The 16900-nt window shown below is 45.9% G+C and overlaps 1 protein-coding gene across 2 annotated transcripts in view; it reads right to left on the reverse strand.

Annotated features, from left to right (window-relative positions):
* Positions 1–6692: 6692 nt before the first annotated feature.
* MARK3 (microtubule affinity regulating kinase 3) overlaps positions 6693–16900 on the reverse strand; it is a 62673-nt gene continuing 52465 nt past the window's right edge. The window contains exons 16-17 of one of the 2 annotated variants that reach the window (XM_061998511.1): positions 14483–14509; positions 6693–7242 (exon numbers count right to left, since the gene is read on the reverse strand). In XM_061998511.1, the coding sequence (XP_061854495.1) occupies positions 6897–7242; positions 14483–14509 (373 nt within the window). In that variant the 3' untranslated portion in view covers positions 6693–6896. The remainder of the gene's footprint in view (positions 7243–14482; positions 14510–16900) is intronic. The other variant, XM_061998512.1, reaches the window with a different exon arrangement.

Genomic DNA, 16900 nt, shown 5'->3' on the forward strand with positions numbered 1-16900 from the left:
CCTGGGACGTGGTTTTGTGAGGAAGGAGAACGAGGCTTGACAAAGAAGTGGAAAGGGTTTAGTGGCCCTGCAGGTTTTCCAAAGCTAAAGACCATGTAACTACACCTCAGCCCCAAAAGCCATAAAACATAATGGGAAGTTAAATGTAGCATTAGGCCATTTTACAGCCTGAAAATGGTGTCACTTGTGGTGCCTTTCCCCCCCCTCCGATGCTTTTAACGCTGAGTCAAAGCTGCCGGAGCAGATGGTCACATCGATGCCCGGTGGGAACCCGCTGCTCTGCGGGAAGCAAGCGAACCTCGGAGCTCCTCTCAAGCTTCTGCACTTGAGAGACATCCTGTGGCCACTGCAGACACTGCACCGTCCCTCTGCAGCTCGCCTTGCCTTGCAGAACGGACCGACCGTCCCTCGCTGCCCCGGCCCCCAGCCCCCTCCTTCGGCCACCGCACAGATCCGACCTTTCAACCGCAACGTTTTTCCCATCACACGTGGGAAAGCCTTTGGCTGGGGAAGCCAGGGGTGGACAATTCTCTGCTGAGAAAGACTTTGGTGGTTGTAGCTGGCTGCAGCACTCACCCTGAGCCGAGGTCTATGGTGAGAGACACCCCTGAGCTAACACAGCTTCATCTCCAGACAGACATGGGACTGTCAGACCAGCAGCATTTTGCTTTCCCATTCTGCATCCCTGTGTGTTTTAACGGAGTTCTTGTGGTGGTGAGGCATTTAATGGTCTGCTTTTATGCATGTGACACTTGCAGGGAACACCAGCTGTGGGGGTGTTTTGCTTTTATGCCCTGAGTTCTGAGAGGATGTCACAGAGCTCTGACACCACACCTCAAAAAGGGGCTGTGCCTTGAATGAAGACTTCAGCTCAAAGCAGCATTTAGCCAGAAAGGTTAAGCCAAGGCTTTTCTCTAGGAGAAAGCAACGAGTTTTAGAGGCCAGGGATGAGAAAGGCCAGGTTTCTATGCCTTTTGCAACTCAACCCCATGGTTTCCACAGCAACCACAGCCACGGCCCCTCTGCAGGTGTTTCACCGGGCTCAGAACACAGTTCCGAGCGTGCAACACAGGGAAGCAAAAGCACTTCAGTTCCTGCAATGAATACCTCACCTGCTAAGTCACAGCCACTACAAGGTGTCAATTGTAGGTGAACTCCTGCAGTCTTTGTCAGCCAATGCCCTGGACTTGGCTTCTGTGCACAGGTCAGTGTTGGTGTTCACACCACTTCTGTTTCCAGGTCTGGCTGGGACAGGAGGCCGCTGTTTGTACCAAAGGGTAACCAGGTAAGGGTCTCTTCGAGTTCTTCTGCTTCACCTTCAGAAGCACTGGGGTGGAAAGACTGCTCCTCCATGGTCTGGCTCCTTTTAGCCAGCCCCTTTGCTGGAGGCAGCACCTGGTAGTACCTCAAGGTGAGAGCAGCAGACACAGAGGCATGAAAAGCATCGAGTTACCCGATGGAGTGTAAAGGTCACCTCCTTTAAGTTTGTCAGATGCAAGGAGCACACACAGAACAATTGCTTCATCTTTCTGGGATTCTTCCAAGCATTTTGTGCCACTGCAGTGTAGGACACTGAGAGGCCTTTGGTGTGGAGAAGTGAAACTGCAAAATAATTCTTGTTTAATCACACTGGGTGGAGCTTTTGTCCAAAGCCTCTTCCTGCTGGGGAAGAGTTCAATGGTCAGTGGTGAATCAATGCAACAATTCACTGGTACAAGAGGGAAAAATTCTGGTCAAAGGGGGAGTTTCCACCAGCCTGTCAGATCAGGGGGTAACTGGCAGCACCAGTGGTGTGTGACAACGTGAGCCCATCGTTACAGGAAAGCTCCAGAGTTTGCCTATGAAAACTCATCAAAATGAGAGGCTGTGTTGACATCTGAAACCATGGCAAACTGCAAAGCTACATGCTGCAAATTAAACCTTAATCTACAGTGGGATCAGCTTGCCAAGCTGTGTTTTAGTATTCCCAAACCATCTGCAAAGTGAGTTAGAAACACAGTTTTACACCAGGACGACACGCTCTGCCCTTCCCCATCCGCTACTCAAGAGTCCCTACACAGCTCAGTCTAAAGGTCAGTAAGAAAAGACATGGTCTTGGATAAATGACCACAGCAAGAAACACCCACCCCAAAAGAGACAGGAGGAGGGGTAGCAGTGGGGGTACCTGGGAGGTCCCCTTGGAGCAGCCGCCTGAGTACAGACACAGTGGTTCCCTGTGCTGGCTGCAGCTCCCATCACACTGCAGCCCAGCACAGCAGCTGTGGGGAAGGCTCATTAGGAGCCTCTACACCTTATCCCAGCTGGCCCATGTCTATCTGAGCCGGATGGGACAGATCTCTTTTCCAATTCCAGCCCTGCTGCAGCCTTTCCATGGCAGCAGGATTCGTCCTGAACCACCCTTTTCCTTTCTTGAAACGTGAACACGTGGATATGGATTTGCTGTACTTCTCAATTGATCTAATCCAACCTGACAAAAAGCAAGCTGCAATTAAAACAACTTGGGAAATACTGTACCTCATCTTGAGATTCCCCTGTAATACCAGAGAGAGAGGTGAACCTTGCCCAAATCCAGACCAAACAGCTCTGAACCCACAAAGGTCGGATAAGATGCTGTAGCTTGAATTAGTGTGCAAAACACACACCAGCAGGACTGGCTGTTCCTCCAACCCACCTCTCCTCAACGTGGTGGAGAACCTCAGACCTTGTGAAGAGGTCAAAGAGACTGTTTTAGAAAGCCTAAGTACAGGGAGGGCTTGCCAGAGAAGAACTGTATCTGAGCTTGTCCCTGGCTCAGCATTCAGGGGGCCTGGATGTATCTGTACACACTTGTATTCCAAGCACTCAACCCCTTGCAACCCAAACTCTAAAGGCATTTTTCTCTGCCACAGCCAGCAACCAAAAGCCATCCTTGGAGCTGGGTGACTTGGGGTTTAGTGCTGCCAACCTTTAGTCACAACCCCTAAGGAGCAACTCCCACACGCCAAGCCATGCCACAAACCCACTCCTCAGGCGCCAGACACACCTTGGAACTCTGTGTGTGACCCTGCTCATTTCTCAAACTTGCCTCTGCAGGAGAGACACACCAGCTGCAGCTCTGCAGAGGGGGATCCTCAGCGCTGCTGCTGAGCCTATGGATTGCCAAGGAATGGGAACAAGGCCTGTGCTCAGGAAGAAGTTTGTCTTTGGAGACCTGAAGCAAGCAGTTTGCCTTCCAAGCAGCTCCAAGCATGCAGCATGCTGGAGAAACAAGGGTATGTTCTTGCAACGTGGTAACCTCACACTTGGGAAGGAAGCTGTTAAAAACCTGCTGCTGATTGTAACAGCAAGTATTTTAACACCTCAAATACAGGTTGTACTCCAAAAGAGTCTTTTGGGAACAGTCCAAGAAGAAAGAAGAAACCCCTTAAATACAACCGTCAAGTATCTGAAGTGGGATACTGGTGCACTTTTTGCTTAGTAACAGGGTCACACTTCACAGGTGAAGGAGGAGGAGAGTAACTCAGGAAACATTTAATGTGAAGCCTTTTGGAACTTGCATTGAATACAGCTTTACATCATTGATCAGAACCCTTGTTCAGTTCAGACAACAAAGTGCACCTCTGGGTGAAAAAGCCCCACATTTGGAGTGCTTAAAATGTAGGGAGTGAAAGGATAGGTGACAGTCCTGCTGAGAAAGTACAATGACTGCCCTGAAACGTCTCACTGCTGTCACAGAATGGAGTTTTCATGGAAAAACCCATAGTGAGCAGCACAGGCAGAGCACTGAAAGCCAGCTCAGCTCCACCTTTTGCTCTCAAGCCATGGCATGGTACAGAATGCACAGAGAATGAAACACCAGCTCAGGAATATTCATTTAACAGCTAGGCTTAACCTTTAAACCAGCACAATCAATAGCAATGCCTAGGGGGGGAGAGGGAGGAAGCCTGCTGCCCTCACAGACCACAAGAACTACTGCAAAACAGTAAGAGCTTGGCATCTTCACCTTGGGTCAAGGCTGAATGGTGTGCTATGAACAGCTCACTGCAAATTTAGGCTCCAGCTGAAAGCACATGTTAACTACATGCTAAAGTGCTTCCCTGAAATATAACCAGAACACATTAACACAAACAGCAAACACAGGGTATCACCTACAGAAGTCCTTGATGAAATAAACCAAGTATCAATGCATGGAGAAACCTCTTCAGCTTGCAAAAATCACATCTGGCTTACCAGAACAATGGTTAAATGCAGGGATCATCCCAGAGGGGCTCAGCCTCCAGGAGAGAGCCAGCTGGCCATCAGAGCTCACCAAGGACGGCCTTCCCCAGACAGAGCATCCCCCTACAGCAGATGCAAGAGACAAGACTGGCACAGAGCCATCAGAAGCAACGCCATCAGAGCCAAGAGGAAGCATGCTGGAAGAGAGCTGCAAGGAAATGCTTCAACTGCTGCTGCCTAGGGCTGCAGTTTCAGCAAGCTGGATGCTACTACAGAGATCAGTAGCCCATCTGATTCCCACTTTGGGGTTTTGGTACTGTGTGTGCCTGGAACAAAAAGGGCAGTAATTAACTGCCACACATCCTGCAACACCCCCAGTGCAAAGGGCAGGAACAGCCACACATCCTGCAACACCCCCAGTGCAAAGGGCAGGAACAGCCACATGTCCTGCAACACCCCCAGTGCAAAGGGCAGGAACAGCCACACGTCTTGCAAACCCCAGAATGGCACACCCCAGTAACAGCCACACGTCCTGCAACACCCCAGAACAGCAGTGATGCAAACAGGCTGACTGCCATCAAAACAGGGTCATCACTCGAGAGTCCTTTAGTGCTGACCTCGTCTAAGGAGAGCTGAGCCCGACAGAAAGTGTCACCAGTCAGCACTGAGCACTTTCTAGACTGCCTCATTCTGTTGAGGAGCAGTGCAACAAGAGAGAAGTGTTTCAGCTGCAATCAGTACTCACAAGCCAGAAGGACCACGAGACACATCCAGCGGTTCAGCAGAAGCAGAGGAACAGAAGCATTCACCCAAATTTTAATGCACAAACCAACTACATCTTAAGAATTGGATCCAGACTTAAATAATAAATAGGTGGGCAAAATAGAATGCAAGACTTACTCAGCAAAAGTGAACTTTTAATATAATCTCATGAGATCTACTCAGGAAACAGGACTAATAATGTTCACAACCGTAAATCCAAACCCTTCACACACTTTGTTTTGTTTTCTTAACACAGCAACGAACTGTAAACCTGCATTTACTGCTTCAGGTGGTTTTAAATAGCAACTCAAGTGTTTCCTCCTTGGCCATTTCAATTTTTAGCACCAAAATGAGCCCAGAAAGAGGTGCTGGTACAGCTCGATGGTGAAAATGAAGCGTTTACATATAATACTTTCTATATTGTACACACGTACTGTACATTCACACGGCCACACAAACAGGAGGCATACTTAAATGAATATATTCTGTGTTTCAGTTTCATAGAGCCATTGGAGGTGGGAGTTGGAAGGGATCTTTAGAGATTATCCAGTCCAACCCTTCTGCAGAAGCAGGTCCCACAGGAACGTGTCCAGGTGGGTCCTGAAGACCTCCGAGGAAGGAGCCTCCACAGCCTCCCTGGGCAGCCTGTGCCAGGGCTCCCTCACTGAAACACTCAAACAGTTTGTCCTGATGTTTCAATGGAACTGTTTGTGTTCCAGCTTCATCCCATCACCCCTTGTCCTGTCACTGGATATAATAGAAAAAAAGTGCTGCCCCAACCTCCTGACACCCACCATTTAGATATTTGTAACTATTAATGAGATCCCCCCAAGTCTCCTCTTCTCCAGCCTGAACAGCCCCAGGTCCCACAGCCTTTCCTCATAAGGAAGATGCTCCAGTCCCCTGATCATCTTGGTGGCCCTGCACTGGCCTCTCTCCAGCAGTTCTCTGTCCCTCTGGAGCTGGGGAGCCCAGAACTGGACACAGGACTCCAGATGAGGCCTCAGCAGGGCAGAGCAGAGGGGGAGCAGAACCTCCCTTGACCTGCTGCCCACACTCTTCTTGATGCATCCCAGGCTGCCATTGGCCTTCTTGGCCACGAGGGCACATTGCTGGCTCATGGGTAGTTTATTGTCAATCAGGACTCCAAGGTTTCTCTGCAGAGCTGCTCTCCAGCAGGTCACCCCCAGCCTGTCCTAGGTACATGGGGTTGTTCCTTCCCAGCTGCAGGACTCTGCACTTGCCCTTGTTGAACCTCATGAGGTTCCTCTCTGCCCAACTCTCAGCCGGTTGAGATCCTGCTGAATGGCAGCACAGCCTCTGGGGAATCAGCCCCTGATCCCAGTGTGGTGCCAGCAGGGAACTTGCTGAGGGTCACTCTGTCCCCTCATCCAGGTTGTTGATGAAGATGTTGAACAAGACTGGCCCCAGAACCCATCCCTGTGGAACTCCACTGGCCACAGGCCTCCAACTCTACTCAGCACCATTGATCAACCCCTCTGGGCTCTGTCATTCAGCCAGCTCTCCATCCACTTCACTCCCCACTCACCCAAGCCACACTACCTGAGCTTTCTGATGAAGATGTTGTGAGAGACAGTGTCAAAAGCCCTGCTGAAGTCAAGGTAGATGACATCTGCTTCTCTCCGCTCATCTAGCCAGTTGGTTGTGCCCTCACAGAAGGCATCAGGTTGGTTAAAGACTCAGGAGCAATGGAAATAAAGCAGAAGGGGTAATATTTTACATAGTAGGCAACTTTAATGCTGTAGTGCACTTATAAAAAAGTCCAACTCTCCCTCCCAGCTCAGCAGCTTTGTTTAATATCACTATTCAGAAGGATGCAGAAGTTATTGCCTAAATGTTACTCTATACATTTCCATCGGAGTTCTCAAAACCACTTGAAATTGCTAACTAATTTACAACTTCAACTACTTCTCTCGTTACAGCTTTAACTCATTGGCAATTTTGGAAGCAATGTTTTTAAAAGCTATGGATGTTCCCGATATCCGCTTAAAGCGAACTCCGTTCAGGGACAGTCTTGGCAGTTTACACACCTCCATCTCCCACTGGACAAGGTTTTCCGCGTGCCCGTCCCCGTGGACGCAGAAAAGGAGGAAACGCTCCCTTTGTTCATAGTCACAATTGTTGGCGTCCAGGACCTTCCGGATTTCCCTCATCATGTCATTGGGATCCATGGAGCTGGTGGTTTTCATGCTCCAGGTAAAACGCAGCGACCGAGGCTTGGCTTCCTTGTTCTCGTCCTTTTGATCCACGGCGACGTTGCGGCTGAAAGACAGGGAGTTGGTAGTCAGTAGGGTCAGCTCCCTCCTCCTCCTGTTGTGTTAGTGAAGCAAACTTAATGCACACCACGGGTGTTAGGGCAGCCTTCAGGTGCTGCCTCTTCCCTACTGTACACACACACACACACACACATACACACAGAGCTGAGGTGAAGCGTTAGCTGCCGGGGCTGAACGAAGGTATGGTACGATGGGTGACACAACTGGAAGTCATTGGAGTCAGGAGCACGAGGGAAATGACCTTGTGGAGGTACAACTACATGCATTGCCTACAACTGGTGTTTTAAGGCAGGTTCTGCTCCAACTGTGTGACCAGCACGATCAGGGAAGTGATTGTCCCCCTCTACCCGGCACTGGTGAGGCATCACCTCTAAGCTGTGTCCAATTCTGGGCCCCTCACTGCAAGAAGGACACTGAGGTGCTGGAGTGTGTCCAGAGACAGGCAAGGAAGCTGGTGAAGGGTCTGGAGCACAGGTCTGATGAGGAGCAGCTGAGGGAGCTGGGGGTGTTTAGTCTGGAGGAGGCTGAGGGGAGACACGATCACTCTCTACCACTACCTGACAAGGGGCTGTAGTGAGGTGGGGGTCGGCCTCTTCTCCCAGGTAATGAGAGATAGGACAAGAGGAAATGGACTCAGGTTGCACCAGAGAAGGTTTAGATTGGACTTTAGGAAGAACTTTTTCACTGGGAGGGTTGTTAGATGCTGTCCCAGGCTGCCCAGGGAGGTGCTGGAGTCCCCATCCCTGAAGACAGTTAAAAGCTGTGTAGATGAGGTGCTGAGGGTTAGTGATGGGCTTGGCAGGGTGAGGTTACTGGTTGGTCTTGATGATCTTAAAGGTCTTTTCCAACCAAAATGTCCTATGTCTCTATGATTTTAAAGCCCTACTCTCAGGCCACATGGGCAGCTGAAACACAAGCTCTGTGCTAGAAGTTTCTGGAACATTCAGAGAGTTTTGACTGGTGACAAAAGGGTGCTCAAGTCGAGGGAGGGTCAAGGCCATGGGAGGTCCCTGCTCATACACAAAGGGGATGGGCCTGTGCAGAAAGATCCTGGTGCCTTACACTTACCCATGCAGTTCGAGGTGATCACTAGAGACTAGAGCCTATTGGGGTTACCTTCAACAGGGAGGAAATAGCTCATCTCTAAGTCGGTCAGTCGTTTGTGTAATAGCAATGACTGAAGTAAAGCAGTGAAACCTTTTGCTGCTACAAGCTATGCAGTTGGGTGCCTTTGAGGCTGGAGTGCAGGGAGGAGAGCTGGAAGTTGCTGTGAGAAACATCCTCAACATTGTCAGTAAAGAGGAAGAGGGTCACTGTTACTGTCACAGTTTGGGAGATAAAACACACAGTATTGAGGCTGCATGTCCCAACTCTGCAACATTTTCTAACCACAGAAAGAAGTTTTCCTTTTGGTACAAAGTTACACAGGACAAAGATGTTCCAGGAACTTCTAGCTTGCAGTGATCCTTCTGCTTCAATAAAGAGCAGTGGTCATGCAGCTAAAGAACTAGGAATGGTCTTTGGACGTCCGAGGAAAAACCAGATTTGCTTTATGGCACAGCATCAGTGCCTCTTCAAATTCACTTGTCCTCAGCACAAGAGACTTAAAGACTGTCCTGCTTGAACATTTTGTGAAAATACCTCACCTAAGTGATCCCAAGCCATGCAGTTTAGGTCTCATGTTGAGCTTCCAAGTTCAATTTACAGCATCACGTCGAGCTGCTCTTTGAACCACTTGGCGATCAATTTCTGGTTACACAATGCTTTTCCACCACCTTTAATGGCCAATTAGGTACAAATTGATATCAAGGGCAAAACTGTAATTCTCAAAGATGACCTGTTTTGTAACTTTACCTTCTCTTTGAAAGGCTTCCAGTACCTGCAGAAGTCGTGGGGTTATGGAGTTAAGTCCAGATGTGTGATTTGCCAGACGTTACAGCAAGCAAATTAAAGAGTACTTTGCTTTAACTTTCAGGTTTTAAACTAATTAAAGGGGCAGGGGGAACATCAACTTTTATTCAGTGCTCATTTTATTGTTGCAAGCTTTTTCTGCTTGAAGACAGTTGGCAGAACCAGCACAAGTTTCATCTTTTCTAGTGGTTTTTGATATGCAGATTTTGGAAGAAGAGTATGACTTGAAGAATACCGTGAGTTTGGAGATGAGAAATACCACCCTTCAGTGGTTATCACACAAGTTTGTAGCCTCACTAGAGATCACTTACCTACACATCTACAAGACAACAGCACATTGTAACAGTTAAAATGCAAAAAAAAACCAACCACACAAGGGAAAAGGCAACAGGAAAGATGGAAGTTTAGAACCAAGTCAGTGCTTTAAGAGCTGTTTTGCAGACAGAAACGTTTCTTTAGTTTCAAAGCCTTACATGAAACAAAAGCTGCTGCCTGAAGCCACTAAGGCACATAACCAGGGGGAGAAAGGTTCAAACTCACCTAAAGAACATTTTAGACAAGAATTTTACCCTCACCTTGAGCCCTCAAATCTCCCGTTCCTCTCATAGTCAGTCGGGAGCCTCATTGAAAAGAAGGCAGAAGAGCAAAAGGAAGTGGGAAAGAGAAGACAAATCTTACACTACAATATACAACAGCTGAGGAGTTGCTAAAAGGTAGTGCAATCATAGCAAAGGTGGGTTAAAATGCAAAGCAACAAAGATGTAAAGAACTTTGTAGGTTAAGACCCAAGTCAGAATATAACACGTTGTCAAACCAAGTCCAGAAAGTGCAGCTCTCAAACGAGACCACAACTGATTTTCACAATGGAGGTTTGTACCTATGAACACTGCAAAACTCCCTGAGTAGAGCTGGAAATGTGAAACTAAAATGACAAGGTGTTTGGAAACTATTGTATTATTTAGTAGGTACCTCTTAAAGGGGAAATAACTCCCAAGTATTTTGAGGCTAATGATATTTAAAGGCTTTATCTGGGAATACAATATATACCTGAAAGAACCACCCCAATTTACAGACAGGTTTGGTCACCCTGTGTGTCTGCATGAGCATCAGATCTCAGGAAGCTGGTGTTTAGCAATCCCCACTGCAGAAGAACCAGATGTGCACATCTTCTAACAAAAGTTTAGAAGTAAATCTAAGATTTCTCAAGCTATGGGAACTCCATCCTATTAATTCCCACACTGGCACATCTTCCACATCCAAAAGCAAGCTTAAGTTTTCTGTCTTCTTGCACTGCTTAAAGCTACACTACTTCACTACCATTTTTCTAACTATCAAGCAGTATTAGGGGAAGAATCATCCTCCTCTGCCTTCCCATTATTGCAGTATCATGGTTTGACCTCTCAGTGTTAAGCCTACTCAGACGGAAGATGTCTTTAGAAGCCTCTTATCAAGACTGCTGTAAGCTAGTACATGGCTTCACTGAATAACATCAATTACTAAAGCAGTTTGCTTGACAGGTGCCTAGGGAAAGCAATGCAAGAGCTTATTTTTTGATGCACAGCAGGATTTATATCAAGTTGTGGAGGGTGTTACGAGGCTTAATTTCCTTCTTCCCTTCCTTCTGAGGGTTGTGGTGAGGGAACAGGTAAGGGATGGAGTGCTAACACTGCCAGGAACACGGTGGCAGCGCTGGCTGCAGAGCCTACGGAGCCAGCTCCTCCTCCAAAATTCACACTGCTACAGCAAGAGGAAACCAAGGAAGAATGTGGTGAGTCACTGAGCTGTGAGTTGCTTGTCACAGCAGCATCCCAGCAAGGCCCTGCACAGCAGACAGCAGGGTGGGTGCTCTGCCAGGAAACACTTGCCATCCACTAACGGGCAGCGGTCATAAGTGAGAGGAGGATCAGGAGAACACCACAACTGACCAATCCTCGACTAAGCTACTCAATGACCTGATCTAGGCAGACCTGCTTGAGCAGGGGGTGTTGGACTACTTGATCTTTAGAGGTCCCTTCCAACCCATACCATTTATGTTCTATTCTAATGCTTCAAAGTGGGTTTTTAATGGCAGTTACTTCCACGAGATCTCGTGCTACTTGTCTACGGTGGATATAGGAGAAGGTGGAAGAAGACTTTTAAGGTCCATGAACTTACCCTTTACAACAACCCTGTAAGACCAAGAAGGGGGTGAGTGGGAAGGGAGCCACCATCATGTGTATCACCTAAACAAATCCACACCTTTCAGACGACCTAGACAAGGCTCATTTCACTGGGCAAAGCAAGCAACAAGTCTGAGGGCACTGCTCAATCATAAAACAGGGAGTACTTGCACTTTGAAGAGCCTACAAAGTGGAAGATGATGGTTTTTGTTAAGAGCTGCAAGCACTTATCGATTTTTGGGGTTTTGTGGTTTTGGTTTAACTTGCCAACAGTTGCAGAAAGCAGGAGCAGCACATAACCAGTCACTCCAACAATGTCTTACTGTTACTGGAGTCTGACCAGAAATGTCTGGGAGGAAAAAATATCCCTCATGATGTTCTTAGACTCTTGTTTTTGAGGTTGAAATGAAGCCACACTGTTCAGTTTCTAAACCACTGTACTCTGAATCTAAGAAAGGTGATTGTTTACAAAATACCTGCCACATCTTTCATGGAAGCCTCTCAGAAAGCCCTTTGTTCAGTTTCTGCATGCAGCAGCGTTCCACTCACCCAGCACGAAGCACTGCTGTCATGCCAAGTTTTGGAGAGCTGTGCCAGTCTCTTTGACTGCTCCTCTTTCACAAAGGACATGGTTATGGTCCAGTTCCACAGCCCAGCACTGGAGCTTTGGGAACAGTCATTTACTGTACTGCCAGTATTGTTTTGCTGGGTCTGCAAGTGAAATGCAGCCCTGAGGCCCCTTCACTGCTAACACAAATCTTCACTTCTGTGGGAACTGAAAATTGGTAGTTTATGCTCTCAATTTTATGCTTTTGCTTGTATTTTTATGTAAATTAATTTCATGGAGCAAGATGCTCCTTGGACTTGAGATAGAATAAATATCCAGGCAAGTTATGTTCTCATTTGTCATGCAATGCCTATACACTATCTGCTTTATGGTTTGTGAAAGGCTGGCAAAACTAAATGTTTCCTTCCACGGGTCTGTCCTGAGTTATGCTGTGTTTTCTGTTCTTTACATCTTTGTATACTGTGTGTTAAAAATCCAGATGATGGATGATGATTCTATGAAATAACACAAAGAAAACTGTCTAAAAAGACACAGAAAAACAGGGGGGGAAAAAAAGTGTAAGATGCTAAAATAAGATCAAGTTTATGGGAATGGAGAAAAGATGCTGCAATAAAATCCCCAACACAGAAAGTGATTTTTTGCTGTCAGAAAAAGAGAGTTAGACTTCCATAAGATGCAGGCAGGGACAGTGCATGGTACAAGAAAGAGATGTTGTTTAATATCTCTGTGTACCAAGCACAATAGTGGAACTCAGTTTAAAACCAGAGTGATTGATTATCTGCTTTTGTTCACCTCCCCAGAATGATGCTGCAATATGTGCTATTGGGTTACAGCAGTTCTTTTGGTAAGCTTAGATAAGACTAATGGTATATAAAGCCAAAAGAAACTGCCAAACCTTCTAAAGTCTTCTATTCAGTTTTGTACCTCCAGACAGATGAGGTAAAGGAGAGACACCATGCACACTTCAAACACAAGTTAAAAAGCACAGTCTGGTCCAGTGTAGGTGGTGTAAGACTCTGCAAATCTCCTCCTCATAGGGCAGAGTCATGGAAGCTGCAGCAGCTATTTCCACAACAGCCTAACACTCCAGCAAAAGTTTTTACAGTTATTAAAAATTCCCCTTAAGTCTCAAATTTGAACAGGAACCTTCTGGTTTAAAAGTGTACTTTGCCACCTTTCTCCAGAGCAGCAGTGTAACAGACTCCTGTGCATCCAGCTGTGGAGGCTGCACAGACCACAGTCCTTTGTTTTAAAAGCAATGTGATTTAACAGAGACAAAAACTTGTTCTTACAAAGTGGAATGCAGCCCACAGCTCGGGGTGCACAATGGGTTAAGACTACTGCCACTGCTCAGTTTCATCTGTATGCTGTGTTGGATGGTTTCCTTCCTTTTCCTTGGTGCATGTTCCTTTCCTCACGCCAGCTGTGACAGCGCCAGCCAACCCAACCGACACCACTTCTATACATAGGCATGTTTGGAAGAGTTATCCTCCGGTTATCCTTACCCTGACATGGAATTTACTCACTGAAACTGGGTGGGGTACTTTTACTGTACACACTAAACCCAAATTTAGGCAGCAATTTATACATCTGAGGTCTCTGTAATCCAAGAATTTGGTTGAAATGGTCTGACAAACTTCACATTACAGTCACCTGCACAGCCTTGCATTTTCAGAGTTAAAACAGATGTCTGGAGGGTTTTTTGGCCTCATCTCCCTATTTTTCATTAGTAGCTGGAAACTGAAAGCACCACACTTTAAGAAGCTTCCAAGATATGATACAACTCGAGTATTACAGAATTCTACTGGGAAATATACCTGTGGATGGAAATTGTCCAACCAACTTTTGTAATGGATTAACAAGATACATAGGAACTCTGTTTGCCCTTAGGTTGTAAAATTAGATTCAACCCTTTGGGCTCTAAATGTGACTCAGACTTCTGAGCTTTTCCCTTTTATTAATAAACATGCAGAGACTTTATCTTTTTTTGTTTCTTACTGAAGTGCTCTACTTGCACTTCAGCTGCAATTCACTTCAGCAAATGCATCCCCATTTTCAAGTCAGGACGCAGCCTCTGCATCTTCATTCAATCTTCCATACAAAGCTGTTAAGATTCACAACCATGTTCAGTTTGCTTTCCATTCTATCAACTGCAGACAACACATGAAACTGGTTTTTTTTAAAGCAAAACACCACAAAGCAAAGAGAATGTAAATTTAGCATCACTTACCTTTATCTGCTCGTAAGCTTATGTTTTGTTTACTGTCATCATTGTTATCAAACACCTCATTCTTCAAACATAAGCATGCTAAGTGTATTAGTACAGAGGACAGAATTACTTTGGCACTATCAACTCTATCAAAGAAAGAAGAATTCACGAGGCATGCTTAGCATTTGGTTATACAGGTGCCACAGATTCTTAAGTATCATCACGAGTTAATGGATTTATACTATGCTTTCTTCTCCAGACAGGAAGAATTTAGTTCTCAGCAGAAAGTTTAGTTTTCAGAAATCCAAGGCTAGAAAGCCAAATCTGTTGTTAATTGCAGGAGCCACTTTTTTCTTTTTGAAAGATAAACAAATCCTACCTTTTGATAAACCTGAATGACATGTTTCTAAAAGAAATTAAGCCAAAATTATCATTATTAACAAAAAATTTCGTACAAAACAAATTGAAAAAAGCCATTTAGAGTTGAAAACATGCAAAAAAGATCTCATTTCAAATGCACAGTGAAATTACACTTTTAACACCTTTGGAGATTAAGAAGATGATTTAGGGTGTGAAGAGAGAAACTTGTAGCATTCTTTGGGGAAATATGCCACTAGCAGTTGTGATGAATTAGAACACATACCAGTGTTTAGAACCATAGAACGGTAGGGGATGGAAGAGACCTTTAGAGATCATCTAGTCCAATCCCTCTGCAGAAGCAGGGTCACCTAGATCAGGTCACATAGGAACATGTCCAGGCGGGTCTTGAAGCCCTCCAAGGAAGGAGACACCACAACCCCTCTGGGCAGCCTGTGCCAGGGCTCCCTCACCCTCACAATGAAAGAGTTTTTCCTTATGTTTAAGTGGAACTTTTTGTGTTCCAGCTTCATCCCATCACCCCTTGTCCTGTTGCTAGCTACTATAGAAAGAAGGGATGTCCTAACCTCCTGACACCCACCCATTAGACATTTGTAACTGTTAATGAGCTCCCCCCTCAGTCTCCTCCAGACTAAACACCCCAGGTCCCACAGCCTTTCCTCGTATGAAAGATGCTCCAGCCCCCTGATCATCTTGGTGGCCCTGCTTAAAACACTTTAAAACTCAAATTGCATCAAAAGATGTTTGGATTTTCTTCATGTATTTCAAATAGAGAGTAAACATCACTAACTCTACTATAATTAGACCTAAAGTATCTAACAGAGGTAGGTTTCCTTCCTTACTTCATAACCTTGGGTCAGCCACATTGTGCCAAAACCTGCTGTAAATATTTAGTTCATTTAGTGGCAGAAGCTGTTACCAGTTGCCTACACCAGAACAGTAGTAGCTGGGAATCAAAAGTATTCTGACTCCCCATGGAGAATGATAGAATAAATTAACAGGTTTTAAGGGTTTTTTTAATTAAACAGAAGAAACATAACCATGTCCTTTGATGGCACCTCAGTACTTTGTACAGCACGTTGTCTAACAGAGCCCAAACTCTAAAAGGTCCTCCAAGTGCAGACTTAACCATCTGTAACAGTGCTGTTGTGTTACAGCTGCACGCTACTGAATCGAGTCCTGATGGAATTGAAACTGTTGTCAAAAGTAGTGAGGAAAAAAGGGTTCAAGAAAACCACAGTGCACTGCACAAGCTGGAGCTCAGAGGTAAGCAGAGAAGTCTGAACTGTGCCTGAAGAAGCCAGTGAAAAGCTTCCACATTCACAGTTTGAGTGGCCACATTTTGGACCATCCAATGGAAAATTAAGCAAGGACATTACAAACACGAGCATGGAATGAAAAAGGTGCCAAAAGGATGTGTCTGATTAAGACTTCACTTGGCTAATTTAATCTTTTCTCTCTTCAGAAATAAAGAAGATAATTAATAGTTTCATCCAGCACAGTATTTCCCAGGGAAGTGTCACCTGGCAGGGAGCTGAGCAGGATCAAACCCTTAGCAAAGACTAGCCTGTCACGTTTCTGTTTTTCACAGAAACAACTTCTACATTTTTGAAGGACTCGACTCCCTACACTGAAATCAGCCAGCTGTGAAAACCTGGAGTTTAACTCAGCCTTATTTTGTAGGAATGGGAGACTAGGAAAACCAAAAGCAAGGCCAGGATCAGAATGATACACTCTGAAAAATGTCAGCTAAACAAACCCTCACTTCTGCAAACAGCTTGTGGATAGCACAGTGGTGTGAAGTGGCTGGTATGTGAACTGACAGGTTTTTAGTATAGAAGGAAAACAGGTGGGGTTTTTCCATTTTAGGGTTTGTAGGAACTAATTTAAATCATGCCTGGATTGCAAACTACAAGTCCAATTAGAATAAAAACTGTTAGTGCAGTTCCTGTGTGACCTGATCTAGATGGGAGTGGCTTTGGCAGGGGGGTTGGACTGGATGAGCTTTAAAGGTCCCTTCCAACCCCTACCATTGTGTGATTCTGTGAACAAAACCTGCTTAAGTGAGGCTTTGGCTAGACCAACACACCTTGACAGCAAAACCAGAATATGCACTTGAAGTAAAGGCCAAAAACTAAGAGTCGGTTTTCCAAGGCTTGGCCAGGCTCCTGCCTAGACTGAAAGCCATTATTTCAAGATGCCCTGTGCTAGCACTACTGCCAAGAAGAAGTTGTTGTCTCCTGCCCCTAACCCTTGCAGCTGGGTTATTCCCAGTCACGTGTTGCCAGCAAAGATTATTCTGGAAACACCAACAGCCTAAGTGACTGGGAAACACAACCTGAGCTGCTAACGCTACATTACGTATGAGGACAGGGATCCTAGCTTATGCTGTCCCCTGACAGACGACGCAGTCAGAGCG

Source organism: Colius striatus, chromosome 6 (assembly GCF_028858725.1).
Source record: "Colius striatus isolate bColStr4 chromosome 6, bColStr4.1.hap1, whole genome shotgun sequence".
Taxonomy (NCBI): Eukaryota; Metazoa; Chordata; class Aves; order Coliiformes; family Coliidae; genus Colius; species Colius striatus.